This window comes from Aedes aegypti, chromosome 3 (assembly GCF_002204515.2).
Source record: "Aedes aegypti strain LVP_AGWG chromosome 3, AaegL5.0 Primary Assembly, whole genome shotgun sequence".
Taxonomy (NCBI): Eukaryota; Metazoa; Arthropoda; class Insecta; order Diptera; family Culicidae; genus Aedes; species Aedes aegypti.
Genome location: NC_035109.1, coordinates 3,783,484 through 3,808,609, shown reverse-complemented (window position 1 = coordinate 3,808,609; position 25,126 = coordinate 3,783,484). Strand labels below are relative to the sequence as shown.

General features: G+C 37.6%; 1 protein-coding gene and 1 long non-coding RNA gene across 2 annotated transcripts in view; one reads left to right on the top strand and one right to left on the bottom strand.

Moving 5' to 3' along the window:
- The window catches only part of LOC5575377 (actin-interacting protein 1), a 41,224-nt gene that overhangs the window by 899 nt on the left and 15,199 nt on the right, over nt 1-25,126 (bottom strand). Inside the window, exons 2-3 of the mRNA XM_001661857.2 lie at nt 21,553-23,084; nt 31-181 (exon numbers count right to left, since the gene is read on the bottom strand). Of these exons, the coding sequence (XP_001661907.1) occupies nt 31-181; nt 21,553-23,084 (1,683 nt within the window). The remainder of the gene's footprint in view (nt 1-30; nt 182-21,552; nt 23,085-25,126) is intronic.
- Nucleotides 11,396-12,343, top strand: LOC110678881. Its single transcript, XR_002502014.1, has 3 exons — nt 11,396-11,900; nt 11,968-12,186; nt 12,253-12,343. It is a non-coding gene; the product is annotated as an uncharacterized LOC110678881 (long non-coding RNA).

Genomic DNA, 25,126 nt, shown 5'->3' with positions numbered 1-25,126 from the left:
AGCTCAAAAGATAATCTCGCAACAACTTACTCTTGATGATGGTATGCTTGGCAGGAGCGTTGACGTACCAGATGATGATGGTGGTGTCGAGTGAACCGCTGGCCACCAGCAGCGAGTTGGGCGAGAAGGCCACACAGTTGACGCGAGCGTTGTGGAAGCCCCATTCTTGCTTGTGAGAAGGCTGGAAAAAAAAATTGACATTCTATAAGATAATCTGATTATTATGACTAACATTTTGGAAACATTGTGAACCAAAATGTAATAACTTTCGACCGCAATCTTATTCTTGGAATTCATTCAGGCATCCCGAGATTTTTCAAGATCATTCGATAGATTTTATGAGAAATTTATCCATGAGTTTCTCGATTTGTATTTGCATGAATTTGTCCAGGTAATCTCCCACAGATTATTTCAAAAATTGCTCCAGGAACTACTACGATGATTCCACCAGAAAGTTCTCTAGAAATATCCACATATGAGGAATCCCGGTAAATGACACTATGGATTTCTTGAGAAGAGATGAGATTCCATTAAGTTTTCTACCTGGAATTCCTCCAGAATTTTCTTCAAGAATCCTTCCGAGAATAGTTTCAGTGGTTATTTTAGGAATTTCTACAAGGGGTCTCTAGGAATTGGCAACAGGAAAGTTTCTAGAGTTTACTGTAAGACTTATTCCAAGCAATCAACTGCAATTTTTTCGAGTGATTGTTGAGAAGAAAAGTAAATGGAGGGGAAAACAAATATCTACAGAATGCTGTACCGTACAACTCTGGAGAGATGAAGTGGAAGCGACACTGATTTACACATTCAGAAACAAACTTGCATTCCTTTCTTTCATGCATTCTTCGTGAAAGAAATCTACCAATGTTTTCCTTAAATACCTTCAATGATTCTTCATTTCTTCTGCATTCCTTCAGGGATTGCTCCAAATATTCCTCGGAAACATCTCCAGGAATTCTTCGAGCAGTCAAGCATCTAAAAAATCTACAAGAATACCTGCATGCGCTCTCACACAGTTTCCTTCAAAAGCACCTCCAGAATTTCAACAAGAAACCATCCAAACATTCCATTAGGAATTCTCCAGCAATGTTTCTTAGCATTTATCAAGGGATTCCTCTAGAATTGTTCTAGGGATTGCTCAAAACAAAATCCGAGATCCCGCAAGAATTTCCTCGGGATTTTCTCCAGGGATTTCTTCTCTAGGATTCCCTCCCAAAAAAAAAACTAGAATTTATTTTTATTTATCCCAGGGCTTTTTTATGAATCTTTGGAGGAATTGACGGACGCATGAGTTGAGGATTTTCTGAAAAAAAAAAGCCAGTAAAATAACTGGAGGAATTTCTAGACAAATCCCTGGAAACTCCTGCTGGAATATCTGGAAGAATTATCGAAGAAATGGATAATCTCAGGTGGAATTTCTGGACGAATTATTGGCATAGTTTCTGGAAGAAGTTTTAGAGGAATCTATTCTCGAATCTTGTGAAAAATTTTCTGGGATAAGCTTCAAAATAACACCTATAGGCATCCTTAGGGGCTTTTCTTGGCTTAGTGGTAACGTCCGCAGCTACAAAGCAAAGCCATGCTGAAGTTGTTTAGTTTCGAATCCTGGTCTGTCCAGGATCTTTTCGTAATGGTAACTTCTAGAAGATTCAAGAAGTATAAATGAAAGAATTTCTGGTAGAATCCCTCCAAGAATTTCTTGAATAAATCGAGTAATCTTTGGAGGAAATTTGAAGGGATCTCCAGAGAAATTCTTGGAGAAATTCTATTTTTTTTTTTTTTTTTTTTGTCGGCAGCGTTAGGGGTAGTACTGGCACTTTTAATCTGCCCTAAGCTCCTTCCCAGCATTTGCTTTTATAAGCCTCTATTGCGTTCATCACACAGACGTTCCTAAGCAATGTTGCTCAAATGGTCACTGTGTACTAGGGTGCGGCTTATTTTTCAAAAGTTCTCAAAATCAAAAATTCGTGTGCTCTACTGAATTTAAATCACATTAAAAGAGAAACCTCAAAATCTGAGCCAAAAATATTAACATTTAGAGGTGGCGCAGGCGTCTTGAAGGTGAATTTTCAAGTTATAAAAATGACCTTCAGTGAAGGTTTTGGCTCAGATTTTGAGGTTTCTCTTTTAATGTGATTTAAATTCAGTAGAGCACACGAATTTTTGGTTTTAAGCACTTTTAAAAAATAAGCCGCACCCCACTGTGTACCCTAGCAGCAATCAGCCCTTACCGTAGTTTTGCAGTCTAGTAGTTCAGACTGCTAACCCAGTAAATCACAATATGTTTTGATTTATGGAAATTACTGACTTAGTCAGTAAAATTATAGAGCGTTTTAACTGGCTTTCCAGTTTCCCATGCTCCATGCTTTGCTTTTCCGGATACTGTTTTTTTCAGAAATCAATACAAATTAAAACCCAATCGACATGAACATGGACATCGACATGAATTTTTCGTACGAATAAACATCTACGATATGTTCATATCTTAGTGGAAGTAATCGAAAAATGCGTGACAAAATCATTATTTGGAAGGTTTGCATACAAGAGGCAAACTCAGTGATGCAGATGAATTTACCTCTTGTATGTAAACCAACCGAATTTACCAACGTAAGCAGTCCTGAGCCTTTTTGGTTGCTTAAAATGGTTGAGTTTCTCACTAAATTTCGACTACTTACCACAAGAAAGCGCAAAATAAGTGCAGGAAAAGATTGGTTGCCATAGCCGTGTCTCCCGGCGCCGGACGATTTTACAGCAGGAGATTCTCATTTGACACTTCCCCGCATTGTTTGTTTTGATTTGATTTTGATGACAAGTCAGTAAAAAACATCAACAACTGAATAGTCGGTAATTGTTTTTACTGACTTTTCGGCCTGTTCGGTAATGCTGGAAAATTGGGTCTGACAGCAACCGTAGTTCAGTAAAAAGTAAAAATTATTACTGAACCTCAGAAGTTTTCAATCAAAAAGCTGAAAGTTCGGTATTTTTATGATTTACAATTCGTACCCAGTATAAAAAATTACCGAACAAGCAAATCGTGATTGAGTGTGTAGAGTGGTTAAAGTGAAGAACGAAATAGTTTTATTAAAAGGTCCTCATTCCCCATTTTATTTTATCATTCACTGTCACATAATTGCCACACATTTGCTATCGACACTTTTGTTTTTGAGACTATAACTTCTATAACCGAGTATCATTCATGAACTTTCGTAATCACTTTCCACTATCACAGCTAAAAGTTTCACCAATATTACATAACGCCACCTTCATACCAATTTATTTTATTACTAATAATTGAAGGATGTTTAATTTTAAATTAACGACCGTAACAAAAAAAAAATACTTCGATCACTTCTATTGTACTTGCTGTTATTATGAACACTGTCATTGTAAACGTGTAAAGAACTAGGCAATAGTGTTTTTGTTTAAAGAAATATGTGCAAAATGCATACTGTTATTATTATGTCTGTGGTATTAACGTAACCCTCACAATCACTTCAAATACAATTTCAACAGTTTATCACCACTATGCAATTCTTCAAGTATCATTATCACCCTCACAACGATGAATGTTCACAGAAACTCACCGAATACTCACTTTTAAGTCACATAACAAAAAGTTGGATCATGCGGAACAACAAGTAGTGGTGCATAAGTAACTACTGAGCCCTGGCGGTCCCTCCATTCGAAGAGTACCTGATAATATGCAGAAACATATTAACAGATCCCCAGCCTGCAAGCAGCCGTTTCATGATAAATGGAAAAAATCATAAATAGTTTTTAACAGTGGGGCTTGAAGATGGAATTGATATCTTTGACAACACTTTGTCACGGGGAACATTTACTTGCAAAAACTGTTTCGATTAATATAGACGTGAGAAAAACATAGTCCATTGAAGTTTTGATTTGAACGCGGAGTCCGAGAAAAAAATAGATTGAAAAATTTCTCGCAGATTCTCTAGAGGGACCTCTGAAAAAAAATCTTAGAGGAATCCCAGGAGAAGTTTCTGGAACATTTTTGCAAGATTCATAAAAAAATACTTGAGGAATGCTTGGCTCTTACATTTTTGAAAGGATCTCAAAAGGAAGATTTGAAGGAATTCTTGCAATCATCCCTAAGGGAATCTCTGATGGATGTTTCAGAGAAATATTTGATGAAATTCCATTAGGAATCCATGGTTGAATTCTTGGAGGAGTCTCTGGTGAAATATATCATACAACTCATGACGAAATTTGTGTAGCAATTTTTGGAATTCCTGTTAGAAATTTCATTCTAGTGAAATGTCTAAAAAATCTCTTGTGGAATTTCTGTATGAAACCATGGATGGTGTTCGTTGATGTTTCTGAAACGCGTGTACTCTGGTTGACAGTTGCGTAAAAAGGGAAAGAGTGAAACATCTTCGCCTACTAGATCGTGTTGCCTAGTTGCGGTAGAGAGTAGACACATTAGAGATAGAGTGCTAATGTCACGAGTATTCACGTTGCAGTTAATCATTATTCTGCTCAGGTATTATGCGTTGGTACGCATAGATGTTACTTATAAATAATCTCAGACTTGGAAGCGATCAATCCTGAACATGCTCCCCCTCACCATTGTTTACTAGTAGATAAAATTCAGAATTAAACACTTTATGTTAATAACATCGTTGAACTAGAAAAAGCCCATCATATCCTAGTATAGGATTACTATTTTACTTTTTAATAAATAAACAAACATGTGGTTCAGTACTGCACTTTCTTTTCCATTCACGATTGTATGTTGTTAAGATATTCTCGAATGCTGAAAAAACATTTTGAGAACACATTTGAAACTGTTCTCGACAATCTAAGCCGATAGCTCGCTTCTCTAAAAACTTTCTTCTGCACACGTAAATGAATTAATCTGCTTTCGTTTATGCGTTGCCTGCTTTCTCGGGAAGCTCATAAGACTTTTCAGAGCGACGATGGAAGTCCCGCCGGGGACTGCGACAAGTTGATGGACTTTCATGCCTGTTGTTCAATATTACTCTTCATGGTGTTTACGGTGAGGCGGGCTGAATATCCAAGGTACAATTTTCAAAAGATCCAGTGTTTGCTTCGCTGATGATATGAAGATTGTCAGCCGAACATTTGAAAAGGTGGCAGACCTCTACACCATCTTGAAACGTGAGGCATCAAAAGTCGCACTGGTGGTGGCTGCGTTACATATTTTGTTCATTCTACATAGTTGCGCGACATGGTTCGCTTAGGAAGCAGTGTGATGATAGACGGGGATACGTTCAAGATGATCGACGAGTTTGTCTACTTTGGATCTTTGCAATGTTAGCCGAGAAATACGGAGGCGCATCATCTGTGAAAGTCGTGCCTTCTATGGACTCCATAAAAAGCTACGGTAAACCAAGATTTCCGCACACCAAATGTACCATGCTCGAGGAGGACCTACAAGCTCTTGGGGTTTTTAAACGCCGAGTGCGTAGGATGATCTTCGGCGGCGTGTGGTAGCGAAGGATGAACCTTGAGTTCACCCGATTCTACGTTGCATGCAGTATCTTGGAGGTGGCCATATCTGACAGGATACGATAGGCCAGGCATTTGGAGCACAGCGAGCTAAGTGGGCTTATCAAGTACACAACTATATGGCGAGCGTGGTGCAGACCCAGTATGGAAAGATGCGACCATGAACCGATGAGCATTGCGGGGTGAAATTATTGATTCAGAGTTATGTATCTAACACTTCTTGGGAAAGTTTTTGCAATGCTTCAATCTCTCCAAATCACTATAACTATTGTCGGCATTTTTCCCATAAGTGTCCCATTAAGAACTGCGGGGGTAATCTTATGTACTATTATCGGTAACTCGAACTCAGTCGCATCAATTAATGATAAATGAAATTGTTTGTTAAGTTTTGGCCACAGTTGACAGCAAAATCCTGTGAATGCAACTGTTACGCGCGTTACGACGACAACCCGTGCAACAATATCAGCATCCCTCCACACGCCACTGTAAATTATTGACTGACGTTTGCGAACAAAGCGATAAACGAAAATAAATTTGTTTGCATAAGCCAAGTACGGACCTGAAACGTAAATCACTCAAGTAAAATTTCTCCTTTTTACCAAAGTAATTTTGACAGCTGATTCAGTATGAGCGAAATGTCACTTTTACTTGCGGAATAATTGAGCGGCACATTTTTCGGTTCGGAAAAGTGACAGCTCCCTTTGATTTGTACGGCAGGCGTTACCGACGTTATGAAATCAGCTCTACTTCTCAGCTGCGTACAGCTAAAGTAATTTCGGTAGCGGAATCATTCCTTGACCGTTTCTTGCCCTATCCTTTTGCACAGTACTTATGATCAGCGTACCGGCCAATAGTCAGAAGTGAAATAGTTGCGTAGGAAATTGGAGTTCAATCACTAGAAGTAAGCACTGAATTATAAAATCAATCAATTATTAATGTTATATGTATTTTAAGGAATTTAATAATTATATTCAACCTGGAATAAATTATAAAATTGGGATTGATTTTTCTGCCGTCTGCCCCCGCAACAGCAACTTTTTCATTTTTGATTACCGAATATAGTCGAGTGGTGCCGAAGCAGTGGATAACCCTACATGTTGCTTGACAGTGTTCCTAAAGGTAATCAAATCTTTGTGTCGCTAAATAGTATTCCACCATTTTTCGTTAACCAATAAATTGAGGACAGCCACACAATATCGTTACTAGTTATCTTTTACTAAATAGTTCGCTCAAGCTCTAAGAAAAACAATTAGTGTAAAGCAAACCATGTGTTCTTCATAGTCCTAATGAATATTTTTTTGGTAATAAATGCACTCTTAAGTATATTTCAAATATCTGGTTCTGCTTATCTAAGTTCGCCCCGGTAATCTGTGTCCTCTCTCCATCTTAACGATCCTGTCGATCACTCCGGAATGACTTTGATGTTTTGAGAGAGCTGCAACTACTCCTAGCTTTATATCAGTGCACGTGTTTTGTTGGGTGTGATATAGAATCATAATAAATACGCTTGTTTCATTTTGTAATGCCAGCAAACCTTTCGATCTCTCAGTGGAATAACTCTTTCTATTAGTTTCAAGGATATTTAAGCCAAATATCAAGATGAAAATAGCACCGCTTATTTCGAATGACGAATGTTTGAGGTAGTAGTTCACAAATATTTTTGGGTTGGACCCTTGTTATGAGTTTTACAAACAGAATTGCTGCTGTATCTTTTTCTTTATTTTTTTTTTTCACGGTATGTTGTCATCCTGATGTAAGGAAAAAGTTAGGTAACATAGAGTCCTTTGTCATAAACAACCATTTTGCAAATAAACGCACCACTTGATATGTCATGAGGTTGCCCTAAATGACGTGTAATTGACTGTGAAATTATGTATTTTTAATTGCTTCTTTCATTTTTAATTTGCTTGTTTTCATAATCATAACCCTTGTTGTTATGTTGACCATACGACGTAATTAACTTTTTTGGTATCAATACAATAGGAATGTTGACTCGCAAACGATCCAATAATGTTGTACTTTTTCACTGGGACAGAGCCTGCTTCTGAGCTTAATGTTCTTATGAGCCCTGCTACAGTTATTAACTGAAAACTTTTGTTTGTCAAAGTTTTCATTTTCGCATTCGTGTATCGTGTGGTAAGTACGATGATACTCTATGCTCAGGAAAGTGAGGCAAATTTCCTTTACGAGAAAATCCTGGACCGACCGGGAATCGAATCCACCCACCTTCAACATGGCTTTCATTTGTGATGATACTTTTATGATCATAAAAACTTATGATAACTCAGCAACATTACTCAATCACATCACAAGCGGATATGCCGAATACAACTCCCATTCTGGTATCATCGATCGCTGCCAGGCGCGAGCACTGGGTTACGTGTAATATGAAAAAGCATATCAGATTTTTTTCCGCTCCTTCCACATTTCCTAAGACCAAACAGTTTCCAATGTCTAAGCTTCCAATTCTAGTGTTAACAGTTGACTAATTTTCATGAATCAAATTGTAATATAATCAAAGCAACCTGTCCAGCCTTGTATCTTGTATCAGTAATAATTGTTCACAGCTCTTCTTTTTTTTAACATCCAAAATGTCAAACTCTGCGGAAACTCCCAAGAGCAAGTTTTCAGAGTACAGGAAAAGATCCGAAATATTCAAGACTGTTAATTTCATCAACATTCTTCGACTTTTCAATTTTATTTGTTTAATTAACTCAATTTTAAGGTGTGTTCAAAACCTCAAGCTAGATAATGAGCGTTTTCTGGTCCGCATGTCAATAGTAACCTAAAAATTCAACCAAGTTCAATCAAGGCACTCCGATTCTCATCTTGATTCCGTTTTAAAACAAATGGTTAGACACAGCGAATGACCCATGCATCAAGTCACTTCTATTTCAACCCATGTGTTGAAAAATTTTGTCATATGAAAAGGCTCTCCTCATCTCAATCATTTCGACAATTTGAATTTCATTAGTTACTCCCTCGTGTTGGAATATGTGTTTCTCTCATGACGTTCTGTTCATTTCAACCCGTGTTGAAATCCGGTATACGAACCAAGTGCCATTTTGAAGCCAATTCCGCAACTGAGAAAATATCACACTCGTTATCGACCCTAGCGTCGATTTCCAACCCAGGCGTTGGATTCTTAAACTTGATCAATCAAATCGACCCAAGCGTCGATTCCCAACCCAGGCGTTGGATTCCAAAATTGATCAATCAAATCGACCCGAGCGTCGACTTCCAATCCAGGCGTTGGATTCAAGACTTGATCAACCAAATCGACCCGAGCATCGATTTCCAACCCAGGCGTTGGATTCCCAAACTTGATCACTCAAATCGACCCGAGCGTCGATTTCCAACCCAGGCGTTGGATTCTTAAACTTGATTTATTAAATCGACCCGAGCGTCGACTTCCAACCCAGACGTTGGACTCAATCTCTCCTAAATGTGGGACAAGCTTAAAAAATGTGATAAGTTAACAAATTTACCTATATCTACGGAGCGAAGAAAAACCAATCCGGTTCGAAGGACCAAAATGTTCGTTGATGTTTCTGAAACGCGTGTACTCTGGTTGACAGTTGCGTAAAAAGTGAAAGAGTGAAACATCTTCGCCTACTAGATCGTGTTGCCTAGTTGCGATAGAGAGTAGACACATTAGAGATAGAGTGCTAATGTCACGAGTATTCACGTTGCAGTTAATCATTATTCTGCTCAGGTATTATGCGTTGGTACGCATAGATGTTACTTATAAATAATCTCAGACTTGGAAGCGATCAATCCTGAATAGATGGAGAAATCTCTAGAAAAATTATTTGAAGAATACTGTAGCCCTATCAGAACCGATTCTGAGAATCATTCTAAAGGTTCTATATATTCCAGCTACTGGATAACAAAAATTTAAAAAAAATGTTTTGGTAAATGATAAATAATATTAAGATAGATTCTCGCTCCAGTCCACTTTTTGGATTGCATTTAGGTCCCATAGCAACTGTGCAAAATTTCAGCTCGATCGAAGAACCTATATTTTAGCGCCAGTCATTCAAAGTTTGTATGGGATTTACTATGGGAAAACTTACCTTTGCAAAGAAAAATCGCCAGAGGTCGCCTATTGCACTCTATAAAAATTCTAAACTCAGATCTCGATAGGTATTTCTACGACGAACAACATTGCCGAAGACCGCAAAGCAATCCGATGCTTGTGAAAAAAGTTATTGAACACACGTGTTAATCAACGTCGCCTTGTCATTAGGTTTTCATTCAATAACTTTTTTCAAAAGTGTCGGATTTTTTCGCTATCTTCAGCAAAATTTTTAACCCCTCTACCGGCAGCTTCATTTTTTACCGCAAAATTCAAATTCAAATCGTTATAACTTTTTTGTTTTTCAATATTTTTGCACCATTTTTTCACAAGTTCTCAAAAAACTCTTCTTGTTTCGAAATCCGTGTCGATATTAACTATTGGTCATCTGGTTTTGAAGATATTCCGATGTTCCTTGGGGGACCGACATTTTCCATACAAAATGTCTCTGGCGGTCATTTTGTTTTTGATCAATTTATCAAAAAAAAAATAAAATGTGGGCTATATAATGCCAGGTAATAAGGAGCTTCTCTGAAAAAATCATATAAATCGGTTCAGTATTCTTGGAGATATCTGAAAATTACGATATGATGTTTTTTGTAGTTTTTAAGATCTTTATTTGGCCAGCGTGGTTCCAGAAACCTAAATGGCCATTACTTAAAGACGGCTGCACCAAATTGCTTCATTTTTTCACAACATACTCTCATTAATGTATTGTTCCGAAGAGTGAATATCCGAATAAGATTAAAATTCTGTAGCCTGAGAAATCAACGGGGGGTTCTAGTTACGGGTCGGTCCCCCAAGGAATTTTGGAATATCTACAAAACCAGATGACCAATAATCAATATCGACACAGATCCTAAAACTAGAAGAGTTTTTTGAGAGCTTGTGAAAAAATGGTGCAAAAATATTGAAAAAAAAAAGTTATAACGATTTGAATTTAAATTTTGCGGTAAAAAATGAAGCTGCCGGTAGAGGGGTTAATCGTAGAAATACCTATCGAAGTCTGTGTTCAGTATTTTCATAGAGGTCAATAGGCGACATCTGGCGATTTTTCTTTGCAACAGTACACTCAAAATAATCCAAACGTCATAGCTACGTGAAAAAACACGTAGATCCCTAAAACTTCATTTTGCTTGACTTTACCTGATTAAGGTAACATTCACCGAACCACAGATAAACATGAAATGAAGCTCATTATTTTTCACCTATGATTCCCGTAAGCGCTGCGTGAAAAGTGCGATGGAAAAAACCACGTATGTTTTCACGTAACAATGACGTTTGGATTATTTTGAGTGTAAGTTTTCCCATAGTAAATCCCATACAAACTTTGAACGGCTAGTTTCTCCGATCGAGCTGAAATTTTGTACATTTGTTATGGGACCAAAATGCAATTCAAAAAGTGGACTGGAGCGAGAATCTAAATTTTTTCCCACACTAATGCCCATACGCCACGCCTTACTGGAACTGGCTTTGAAAAATTCCGGAAGTGCCATGTTCATTAAATCCTCTGGAAGGTCATTATGGGATAGTTGGAAAATATTTTGGGTATTCCTGATAGTTCTGGATTTTTCTTATATGGTTACATAATTTACAATTTACATTATTAAAGGGTAGAAGCACCGATTTTGGTCATAGCGTCAATTGCAGCCATAGTGGATTATACACCATTTTACACTGCAAATTAGTATGAAACATACATACATAGTAGAACACATTTAACAGGACATTATGCCCGGATATCGTTTTAAGTTTTTTTTTCTATGATTTTTGCCACGAATCCTTCGAACGATAAACAGAAATTCATTACCACACTAAGCTCATTTTACGGTTCCGGTGAAATTTTGTTACCAAAAATTTTGAAGTAATGCCGACAAAATGTAGCAATCATTTCCCGCAGTGCGTTTCCTATCAATAAATGCTATAAATCTTACGAAACAACAGCCGTAGCTCCTCTCTCGCACACTTCGGATACAACTCCGACAACTCCAAATCCATCCTGCTTACGCGAACAGCAGCCCGAAAGCAATCAAGACAATGGAACTATAGCACAGTCATAGTGGCTGAACAGAAGTTGGTGGTCGGTCGACGAGTCAAAGTCTCATGCAAGAAAGTTTATAAAAAGTGCATGCTAGTTTGCAAATATATTCGTTATGCATATTGGCGAATCTCCAGAAGGTAAAAGGGAAAAGACACTAAAGTATGTTCAGTTCAGAACTAATTCCTTCTCATACATTAAAGTGACGAATGCGCCACGTGCAAGACAACTCTCGGTGCCAGTTGTACCCCACGGATTCTACACTGCACGATACTTTGCATGATTGAGCAGGTAACATTAGGCGTATTCAGACCTTAAAACCCAAATGTACCAACAGCTTCTTTACCCGACTCCCCAGACTGACCAGACCAGACCGAAAATACCGACCGGGACATTACCAGGCATCGCAACCACCCGCCACATGTTCGATTGCCTCAGAACAATAGGTAACCATGTTCAATTAATGGTCCCACTTTGGCTAGGGTTCATAAAATGTGCTTTCAGTTCCACTCGCCATTGAACGATCAGGATTTACGGAAGCTCAATAATCTGAAGCTGGGAAAAGGCCCTTCACCAGGTAAATGTTTTATAATCTGACCTGAAGAACGACGATGGAACTAATTTCCCCTCATCCCTCCTAAAGAGAGGGCCTTTTGTCCATTGCCTAAAGACTGTGCCGCCGATCACAACCGGCTAGCACACAGCGACACCGTCTCGGATAGTCCAATCCAGCCCATCACCTCTTCGAGCCTTCGTCGATTATTCCAACATAAGCACTCGTGATCTGTGTGGCAAGCAGAAGTGCAATATCGTCTCGCCGAAAAGAGACGTCGCGCTGGGACTCTGTCGCGCTGGGACTTGTCGCGCAACATCTTCGGTGCGAGAGAGTGAGGGCGTGTCGCAGTGCAGCTCGCGACGCAACCGGTCGATCGCTTGTGACATCGAAGATGCAGTCAGCGCAACATCACGGGGCCCCCAACGAGTATTAACAGCGATGGATTATGTAGGGCAACTTCGAGTGTAGGAGATAACTGTATGTATACGGTAGATTAAGCATGATTAAAATATGATGATTTAAAGCAGCAAAACATTCTCGTTAGATGTTGTAAATCCTTATGGGATCATTATTGTGCCTGATAGTTTAGACAATACTTTATTGATGGTGCGTACTATATAGTTCGTCATCACGTATTGGTTCAATCGTAGATTAGAACATAGCCATTGTTAGCGTTCAGAATTTCCATTTAGACAGTTTCCTTAGCCCAATAGGAAAACTGTTACAATTTAGCGTAATCTAGCTTTACATTTCGTCAATGTAACAAAACCGTAATACCGCAATATTCCAGTATTTTACAGAAAAAACTGTAAAAAATTACCGTAAATTGTTAGTTTAGATTACCCAACTGATTAGCTATCAGGATTTCACCGTAATCCGTAAAACAATATAAGCTTGTAGTGATTTTTTCACGGATTTATAATTTCTTCAATAATCCAACCATAGAATTTCCTAATGACACAAGAATTCTTCAAAGATTTTCGTTCAAAATTTCCTTGGGAATATTTAGAACGAATTAGTAATTACTCTAGAACACCTCCAGAGATTTCTCCGGAGGATCTTTCAAGAATTATACGTTCCTAATTACGCCAAAGATTCCTCGAGTGTATCTTTCTCTGAATTCACCCGAAATTTTTCAGCAAACTGTATGGATAAACTTTTCAGAAATAATTAAAGAAATTCTTGAAAAAAACACAAGAGCTATGGGGACTATGCATCTGAAAAGAAAAGCAGAGTGGCCACCAAATTTCCATTTTGAAATTCCCGCTTTTTCCCGGTATAATTTTCAAAATTTCACCGGTTTTTAATTATGCTAACAGTGTTGGAGAGCAAGTACATCACACACCCTGCAGCGGAGGTGTCTGGAAGTAAACATATTGTAAGTTAGAGGTAAAAGAAGGAAATTGTAATATATACCCAGACAGAGAATGAAAGAGAGGTGTTGACGTGGTAGCAATATCAGTCAGTAGCCTGCGGTGTAGCCAGAAACCTTGTTTAGTAGTCGTTTATTTCAACAAACAAGAACGGAACGGAAATTTTCTCGACTTACTAGGACAAAGAGTATCTTAGTACTTGACAAACGATATACGCATGCAAAAGAGGTTAATTGGTAAAACAGCTCTCAGAGTGAGATGCAGGCTCTGTCCTAGTTAGGATGTAGCCCCAGAAATAAGAAGAAGTACGGTTCCTATTCATTGAACTTTCGATCCTTTTTGACAGAGGTTTGTTTTGAATGAAACCAAGCCCATATTTATCAACAATATGCCCCTTTTGTGCATCTTGCTGCCGAGTTTCAGACAATTGGATTAGCAAAACCCCCATTTTTACCCTAATTGAAAGTATTTTTGTTATTGAAAGTATTTCAATTCCTAATACTTTGATTTTTTTTGTTTTCTTCATAAAAATTCTCTAAAGCAAATAAGTACAAGATAAGGTAGTAGAATATCTTCTAAATAAAGAAATGTTTTCAAGAATATCCCCTGATTCATTATTTTATTATTTAGTAACTAAAGAAAATTTTGAATTCAATAAGTTTGAGTGCTTAAACATTCTACAAGAAGTTTCGAAACTGATACAAAACTTCATGTCAGATAAGCTAGAGAAAAGTTCAAGCCTTTTTTACTTATTCATTTATTTACAGGCACAAAGATTCAATCCTTGACAGTAAAAGAAATATACCTCATATACTTATTGGTTAGCAATGTTACGAATTATTTACAGGGTGTCCATTAAAAATCAGTTCAGGATTTTTCCCGGATGCCTAAAAGCTTAAAACCGGATGTCGTTGGACATTTTCAACAAAAAGTTTTGATATTTTGTCTGACTTTCAACATATTAGTTTTCATACTATGGATTTTGAAGCAATGTCTTCAAATACCTAAGCTTTTTTTCATCGATGAATTTTATAAGATTATTTTATGCAGTAAATGACCCAGTAAACACAAACTCGTATACGATAGCGCAAAAGAGTGCAAATGTGGAGGCGATATACCTACATGCGCCATAAGGCTGCATGCAAGATGTACGTATATCGCCTCCACATTTGTACTCTTATATCACATCATATATGACGGTGTGTTTACTGGGGAAAACAGAATTAAGTTCTTCATTTATTTATAGGTATTTCACTAAACCGTTCAAAGATTTATTATCCTTCTATGCAGCTTGATAACGTCAAAACAGCATTTAATGTTTATGCTTTGGAAAACATTAGCTATGCAAAATATACATATTGAATTAACAGAATAGAGGGTTATTTGAATCTAATCACTAATTCTTAGAAGATTTCAATAAATTCTTCTCCAGTTGCCTGCTTTTGTATGTCAAATTATAAGTCAAATGATAATCAAAACATTTGCCACTTTTTCGTTTTGTCAAACTAAGTTCCGTACTCAAATTCCAATCATGATTCATGTTCCGAAAATTCGACTTTTGAGTGCGATTTTTGAAGAAAACCGCTGAAATTTCTATACAGGATGATCAATTCTTCCATGATTCAAGTCATCTACATCTGAAAACTTTGAAAATAACAATTCTTACCTTTGAAATCGCCATTGTTCGGAATATAAGTCATGTTCGAAATTTGAGGCAAAACGGTCAGCTTAGACCAACTCCATTAAAGTTGACCACTTTGTACGATAAAACGAAAAAGTTGCAAATGTTTTAGTTGTCATTTGACTTAATATTTGATATATATTTTATGACAAAAAAATGGAAGAAATTTTAAAAATACTTTAGACAAACAGGTATAAAGTCTGTTCCACTAGGTATTTGTCCGCTTCTTTTCAATTACTGTGTTGCTTCTAGTTGCGAGAAGCTTATTAAAACCTTTTGACCCGGAAGAGTTGTTTAATCAGTGGTAAAAAATAGATGGAACGCGATAGACGTGAGAGAATTACGCCGAAACACAAACGTGGTCGGGAGAAATGATCGCAAAAAATCTTGAATTTTCAAATTTCAAAAGAACAAATTTGCCATGCAAAACGGTTGGATGCATCGGTAACTTTAAATAGGATTTTGGAGATAAATTCACTTGCAAGTAGATGATTTGGCTATGGAAAAACATTGTTGGTGTTTATCACTGGAGCAACAAAATGAACTAATTTACAATGGAAATTGCCTTCAGAATAGATTTTTTTTGCATTCATTCCATCGTCCAAAGGTTCTGTAAATTTCTGAAGCGACTCAGCCAGCACCCTTACAGTCGAGATAACATTGAATGATATTAAATTGTATGGTTGAACAATAACGTCGTTTTCAGTGCGAAAAGTTTAGAAGTATCAGTTCACCAAAATGTACATATAAAAAAGGTCAAAATAAAGGTCTGATTTAGAAATACTCTTGAAAAAAAAATGACAGGTTAGACAATTGTCCGCACTTGAAGTTTGCTGAAGTTATCCTCAGACCAGGTTTTTATTTTTTTAGTTATATCAATTCAAATATATTGTTTTAAAAAATAACTTTCGTAGAACTTTGCTTTAAATCGAGAGGGGCAAAGTATGGAAAATGCACTATTAGAATTCCTAGGAAAATGGGAGATAAAAATCTGCTCTGTATAACTAAATTCAGATCATTGTTCCACAAACCAACTATGTTTTCAATCACCACAAATCATCTACTAAGAACGCCTTTAAAATTATGCGTTGGACATGGTTCATAGCTGGTTCCTGAAGAAATTTTTGATCTACTGCAACTCTCGCAGAAACTATAATTCGCTCAATACATTTGATTGCTTGGTTGCAAAAAATAATTACATAACATAAACAATCATCTTCATAGCAATCCATCAAATTTTTGTCAAGATATTCTTTTAGAAATAAACAAAAATCTGCCCACGTATACCTAGAGGGCCATTTCATTTATTCATCCATTGAAAAGTTCTTCATGAACCCATTAAAAATCTCATAAGCAATACGTTCAAAGTTTCAGTAAGATTTCGCTGTAAATCTGCAGAAATCCATACAAAATCTGATCCCTAAAAGGTCCCTAAAAGGGCTTTATCATAGATCACGGATTTGTTAAGTTAGTAATCCAAACAAGATTTCTTCAAGAATCTGAATCAGTTGCTCCAAGTATCTGTCAAAAAGCAATTACAGGGTGTCCGCAAATTATCCGTACAGCAAAATATTGGAAACACGATCTCGCATTGAAAACAATGAAAAATCAATGTCCATGTACCTTTTATAATACATCTATATGTTGGCACAAAATACAACTTTAAATAATTTCGAAATGATTTTTTGTTACTGAGATAGGCAAATTTAAATTTTTCGGAGACGTTTTTCCTGAGGGCCGCTAGTTACACTGCAGATGTGTTATTCCTTAAATCTAAAAGAGATAATGCAAATGTCCTATTATTATTAGAAGTTACCTGCAGTTCAGTGGCTTCAAGTTAGACCGGAAATAGAAAATTTTCCGGTTAAAATTCAGTTAGTCCTATGGACGTCATAAAGCTCGAAAAACAGCTCATTTTAAGACACCTCAATACATTTGGTTTGGTTTTGCAAATATTTGAGATCGGAAATGTGTCAAACTTACATCTTATGAATATAATAGGCCAATGTTTAAAACCATGCGAGAAAATTGAATTTATTATGCTTGATTGTGTAGAGCCATGTCTTCAAAGTTTGTACGGATAATTTGCGGACACCCTGTATAAATGAATGTGTTCAGAATATCAGAAACCATTTAGATCTCCCAAGAAATTTCTTTAAGCTCTGCTTTTACCATCCCAAAGGAATTTGCTCAAAATTTCAAGAAAAATCCACCAAAACTCTTTTATAGAATCCTAAATTTCATTTAGCACTCCTAAAATTATTTCATCAAAAATGTGCCATGAATCTTAATACAAATACATTGGGCATCTTATCTAAAACCTTGCCAGGAATCTCCAAAGTACTAAACACTTTTCAATGATCTCAATGATTTTTTCTAAGAAATTATTTGAATGTGCTTGATATCTTCAGCCAGAAATTTGAAAAGCATTTCATATGAAAACGATAGCAAATGTGAAAAAATAGGCCAAAGATCTCTCCTTGGAATTAACGATTTTTGTTTGGGCTAAAGTTATACTAAAATCCGTTAACTGTCTCTCGAGCAACTCAGTCGTGCATCTCTTGACAAAATATTCTAGTGATTTTCCCGGTGTGTTGTACAATTTCCCGTATTTTTCCCGGCTGTTTGTTATTCCCGGGTTTTCCCCCTTTTCCCGAATATCCCGGATGGATGGACACCCTGTATTCAATGATATTTTTTTCTTTTACTGTCAAGGATTGAATCTTTGTGCCTGTAAATAGCTTAGCTTAGCTTAGCTTAGACTGACTACACATATCAATGGTTGCTATTCCGTGATTGACCGAAGTCAGTGAAAATGCACAAAGAATCAACTAGAAGTTCGGTTGGGATTGGCCATAATCTTCTTCAATGTGCATAATTCAGTGCCTCTATTTGAACAAGGTCAATAACGGCGCCGGCCACGTCCTTGCAGTCAGGTGGGATTGCGGGAAGGAATGTTAGTGTGTAACCTTTGCTATTTGGAGACCGTGTTTGCCTCTGCATCTCCACAAAGGTTATTGGGAGGGATGTTTGTTAATGGGAAGGATCGTTGGGTCACAGGATTCACTTTGATAAGTGATTAGACCATGATAAATAGTTATTTGTCAAATATAAACATGCTTCTATGAAAATAAAATATGTTTATTTGATATGAACAATTTCTATGTAGAGGAAAATTATGCCGACACTTGAGGTGACGAACCATTCAAAGTTTGTTGAACAAATACCTAAATGTAACATTCCTACAGCTGTCAGAACAAAAGCATGTGTTATTATATTTTACTCATTTGAAAAGGAACAAAAACCTCGATTGGTTGGGACATCATAGAACACTCTTATTTTTATGCCGACACTTACAGTGGCGAACCATCCAAAGTTTGTTGAATAAAGTGAACCTTTCGCAAGTCTTCACTTGTAGTGTCGAACCATTCAAAGTTTTTTTTAATTACAAAAATAAAGGTATATAAGAGGTGTTATGAAAAAAAAATGTTAAACATAAATAAATCATAAATCAGAGTTTGTGTCGACACTTACAGTGACGAACCATCCATAGTTTGTTGAAAAATCATATTTACATCCCACCATTGTAACGATTAAATGTGCAGCCATACATATTTGATAGATTAGAAATAATAGCATGAAACGAGCTCACCAATTGATCCGTTATCCTTGACTGAGCAGCCACAATCCACTTTCAGCTTCACTCGTTTGCTCGGCTATAAAAAAGCACTCAGAAAAAAAAAAAATAGGCGCGCACTCAGAAAAAAAAAACGGGCGACTGCTCGGGCTTTCTTGACGCACTGCCCAGGAGCAAGCGTCAAGGTCGAAGGATCAAAAAGAACGAACCGATCGCGGCACTTTTTAACTTACTCCAACCGAACTCACCGATCACGCCACTGTTTCACTTACGAGACCGACGCGCGACATGTTTGATCCTGCCCTCGTCGCTCGCCCCGGCAAAAGCAAGTGACAAGGTCGAAAGATCAAACAGAACTCGATTGAATCTTTGTGCCTGTAAATAAACGAATAAGTAAAAAAGGCTTGAACTTTTCTCTAGCTTATCTGACATGAAGTTTTGCATCACTCATGTGTGAAATGGAAATTTCTACTAGAAAGTCATCTGTAAAAAATTACGGATGGTTTATGATAATATCATCAAACATAACAACTTTACAATTTATTGTCGGTGGTTTGTAGATTTAGAGCTGGAAATGTTTGTTTAAAATGATTTTCCCGGTGGCCATCTCAAATTCCCGGTTTTTCCGTCTTTTGTCTGCTTTTCCCGTTTTTCCCGATTCGATGGCCACCCTGGAAAAGTAATCCCCTATCTCGACGAGTGGGATTTTTTTTGTCATAAATGATTTTTCTTTGTTCGCAGTACGCAGTTGATCTTCGACCTGTTTAGTGAAATACCTTTAAATACCATTTGATTTCACTAGAGTTTTTATCCTTTGACAGATCGTGTTTTTCGACCTCAACTGTAAGGCCATCTTCAGTGTCGTGTACTAGACTCGACTTCGCTGTATAACTGCATACTTAGCTGTAATCTCTAAAACAACGTCCAGACCTATGAAGAATTCTCGGAAGTGATAAATTTATGGAATATATAGGGCATCTGTGCCAGTACTAAAGGCAGTAGTAACGGATTGGAGAGTAAAAAATCGCAAGAAAGTAGCTCATTTTTATGTCTGTTCACGTCATTCGAATGCTTTTCTACTTGCTCCATTACTTGGACACACACTATCACTGGATCAGACAAATTACCAAACGATTCCCTGGATGCAGAATTTTAGGAGGAATCCCTGAAAAACTTCGGGTGAAATTGCAAGTGTTTCCATTTGTACAAGAATATTCGGATTAATTGATGCTGAAGCATTTCCTGATGGAAGCCCCCAATGGACATTTTAAAGAATCCATGGATATTTTACTTTGGAAATCATTCAAAAAAAAAACGGCTGCAGTAATCTTAGTATAGATTTTTCCATGGTTTTTCAGAACGAATGCATTTAGGTGTTCTGGAAGGGGTCTACCCCGTTTGGCATGATGCCATATGGCATAATGCCGTTTGGCATACAGTCGTTTGTCATAATAGCTGTTTGGCGTAACGCCATTTGGCATAACGCCATTTGGCATAACTGTCGTTTGGCATAATTACCATTTGGCATAACAGTCGTTTGGCATAGTGGTGAAAAACATTGAATTTATTCAAATTCTTTCCATTAAGCAAAGGGGTTTGGATGAATTGCTCGCAATCGTACATTCCGTTGTCAGTTATTGATAGGCCATACTTGTAATCTTCATTTTTCAAGGAAACCAATATCCAATAAAGCTCTTTTAGAATTACATCATACATGACTTCCGAGAGTCATATGTCCGGGATATTATAAGGCAGTTTAAGCAAAAAAAAAATGTGTCCAACGCCTAACCCAGTAAACACACGATCGTATAGAATAGGGTATAAGAGTACAAATATGGAGGCGATTTACGTACATATTGCATGCAGCCTAATGGCGCATGTACGTATATCGCCTCCACCTGTGTACTCTTATGCAATATCGTATACGAGTTTGTGTTTACTGGGAAGTTATGCCTTGTTATTTAAAATAAAAGGAACATAATATTTTATGTCGCATCCTCCCGGATACTACTGTATCACTGCAGTACCTTTCATTTTAAATTATGCCAAACGATAATTATGCCAAACGACTATTATGCCAAACAACTGTTATGCCAAACGACTATTATGCCAAACGACTGTATGCCAAACGGCATTATGTCAAACGGGGTAGGCCCCTCTGGAAGCATTTCTGTTCATATTCCTAAATGATATTCAGTATGAATTCCTAAAATATCTACTGGAGGAATCTTATGACAATCTTTGGACGAACTTTTGACCTTTGTGTTTGTATTGATACCCGGAACATTTGTAAGAAACTTTGGAAGATTTCCTGGAGAATCAATTGGGAAAATGGAAATTGGGACGAACAAAATCCTAGATAATTTTTGGGGAAATTGTCTGTACTTACTGAAGAAATTGCATTGGACTGCTGGTAGATTTCTTGAAAAAAATGTTATATAGTAACTTTGAACATCCCTCGGGAAAACTCGGGAAGAAATTCTGGATGTACTTAGGTAGCTATAGAAGCAATAAATATAATTGTAGACCTTAGATCCTAAACTTGTGAATACTTTAGATAATTTTGCAAAAGCCGAATAGCCGCAAATATATCGATATCTTTTTTCAATCAAAATCTTCGGGATACCTCAAACATGTTGAACGATCACACAAAATTAAATACTTTTGTCAGGGTTGTTCCAACAAAATAAACATACCTTATACTCCGGTACGCTGTACAAGATCACCTTCCGATTGGCATCGCACGCCACCAGCAGCTTATTGTCCGGAGAATATTTGCAATCCGTAACCGGCCCCAGATGGTCCACTTCCAACTTAGGACTCAGCTCCGTTCCATTCAGGCTGAACACGTGCACTTTGTTGTCGTTGCCTCCGACAGCAACGTCCAAAGTTTCCGCGTTGATACTGACGCTGCTCGATTCAAAGTTGATCGGAATCGACGACACTTTCCGACCGTCCTGCAGCACAGTCACGTCCTTCACGCATCCAACCACGGTGATGTTACCCTCCTTCAGGATATCCATTCCCCTTGGTTGGCAGCTCAGCTTTGCATCCACGCCGGTATAAGTGTTACCCTCGATGCTAATCTGCTTGATCGAGTCATCGATTCCGGCCGTGTAAACGAAATCTCCGGAGGCGCGGATATCGTTGATCTGGTTACCATGACCGACACCTCCAACTCGGTCATTCGTACCGGAACCAGAGTTCCAGTTGGTAACGGCACCGTCATGGCTGGCCGTGTAGATCGTGCTACGATCGTCACTTAATGTTAGAGCGGTGATCGGCTTGTTATGGCCCTTGACCACACGCAGAGGTTTGGTGGGATTATTTACATCGAGGTAGTTGATAAAGCCTGAGAGCGAAACGGAGAGCAAGTGCTCTCCCTGCCACAGACAGGACACCTGCTGATCGTCGATTGTGGTTCCCATGGGGAATTCACTAATCAGCGTACGGCTTTCCACATCCCAGAGCTTACAGGTTTTGTCACCCGAGCACGTGAGCAGCTGAGTTCCATCGGGTTTCCATGCAACTCCGTAGACTCCGCCTCCGTGAGCTGGGGATCCAAACTCACCCTTCAGCTCAGAAGTAGTGCCATCATACAGGAAGACTTTGCCATCGAATCCGGCCGAAGCAAACAAGTGGCCGCTCGGAGAATATCGGACAGCTTGGACGAATCTGGTGTGGTCCTGCTTGGTCATCTTGAACTTGAATGGAGGACCCTCGAAGACGCCGATCGTGTTGTCTTCGCTACCGGTAATGATCCGGAACGGTCTAGCCGGCCTGAAGTCACACGAGTTGATCGGTTTCGACTGACCGGAGATCTCCCCCACCGAGGTGCCTGTATCAGCCATGAACACATGTCCGAACCGTTCCCTGCCTTCGCCCACAATCACAATTCTCTGACTGTCCGGTGACCAGCTAATGTCCTTGATTGGACCACCGATGGGTTGGAACTCATTCTTTAGAATGTGCTCCTTGTTGACCGTATCCCAGATGCGGATCTTACCGGACTGATCGCCGGACGCTATGTAGAAGCCACTCGGCGAGTATTTGGCCACGTTCACCTGGCACGAGTGTTCCGTGTAGATGTCGGCGATTTCCGGATTGTCGATGTTCCGGATGATCACCGAGTGGCCGTTGGTGTAGAGAAAGTTCTTGCCCTTGGGGTCACTGCCAAGGACGATCGGTTGACCTCGTTGCGTTCGGGGCAGCGTGGCATAGATGAATTCTGTTGGCGATAGAAAGAATTGTTGATATTGCATTAGATTGTTGTTGAATGATGTGGGGCAATATTTATAACTAAGAAATAAAGTTTACGTAAGTAAGTATTCAAACTCTTAAAGATCGTAAATTGTTGTATAAACTGAATAATCAGGACTGATAGTGATTGAATGTCTTGGAGACCTCATGCCTAAGAAAAGATACTAATCATGAGCAGCTTCGTAGTTGCTACTCCGTGATTGAACAGAGCAATCGAAGTTGCACAGAGATTTATTGAATGGGTCTTGGGATTACTTAACCATTCTCAATGTGTACAAATCAAGGGCTCAAATTTTACAAGTTATTAACGGCGCCGGCAACGTCCTTACGGTCATCGGGGAAGGGAAGGAATGTTAGTTGGACAACCATTGTTACTACGCGCAGAGAATTACCAGCTGTTTAAAATAATAATTGTTTTTGTTATTTTTGATGAACACTTTCAATTTGTTGCAACTAAATGAATTGCGTTGAAGCAGCAATGATTTTCATTGAAACAAAACAGAAATATTATTGAATTTTCTGAGAGAATTTAAAAACAGATTTATTTTTGAAACAACAACAAAAATCTTTTGTAAAAGTGAAAAAGACCAACGCGGAGAAATTACAATGCAGTAGTGTAATAAATCGATTATTTCAATAGTTTCGAAACATCGGAATTCATGATAGAAGTGTTTTTTTTTTGGTAAGTTATGACTAATATTTTCTATAGTGTTGAATTAAATTAGTCATTTTTTATTATTGCAGTTAACTCCTACATGAAACACTGGAACTATCTCAGCCGATTATATTTCGCTTTAAATAGTCTAGTATGATCATATTTTCAAGTGATAAATGAGTTTTAATCACAAAATAGATCATATTTGTTTTAATGGCAGTAGTTAAAAGAAATAAAACGGACTTATACAGTTTTTTTTAATTAAATTCAATTGATCTCGCACCAAACCGCTTATGAGAAAATCAACTCCGTCTAACAATCCGATGGGTTTTTTTATGGTTGGAAAGATATCACAATAATATTTAATTTCTTATTTGGTCATAATAGGTGTCTGGAAAGGGTCAATATTATGCTTATGAAAAAAGTCTTGATTTGTTTTTATTTTTATTATTGCTATATATCCTAAAACGTAGTATCTGCACATGAATATTTACATTATGTTTGGGCTTCACTGAATAAATTGAACATTTTTGGTTCATCCTTTGAATTGGTATACCGTTTGGCTGCAATTTGTGTATCACTAATAGGCATAAAACAATGATATTTTTGGGTACCAGGGACAGTTTTAACCTTATCAAAAAAATCCACCAATTCCTCTGACATTTTAACATATTATTCATTAGATATATAAAAGAAATTTAATTTGGTGATACATGTATCAGTTTGTTTCACTGCCCAGTCGAATAGTTCTCGCGGAGTTGCGATTGTGTTTCCACAGTATTTTGCAAGACTCTTGAAATTACATAAGCTGACAATTTTTTTTTTTTATTTTTATAATGAGCTGCAGCTCCATCTGACTTAGAAATAACTTTTGATTTGTTTAACAAAATTTATCAATTTTGAAATAAATAGCTGAACTGCTACTGGTCTGATATTATAATAAAACTAACATTTTCCAATCTATTATCTTATTTATGGTAAATCTAGACTTGGTGTATCGTTGCTTGGGAATTATTCCAGTGATATCCTTGAACAGCGTTATAATTTTCAGAAAAGTGGCTAATTACCAGTATTTAACTTTGTTTTAAGGAGTCTTTTTTGTTTCGTAGAAAAGCAGACTGTTATTTGCAAATAAAATCGTGAGTTATAAGCTTATCAACTTTTTTTTAGGTAGATAACAATACAAACATATTCATTATTTCTTATTCATCTGGCGTTTAACGCAGGTACATTTAGTAAGTTTTTTTCACAAGAGAATTTAATCATCCATACCCCGATAAGGTTGTTACATTTCAATGTTTGCAATACTGTTGTGATGCCTTTCAAACCATAAAAATCCGTCGGATTGTTAGACG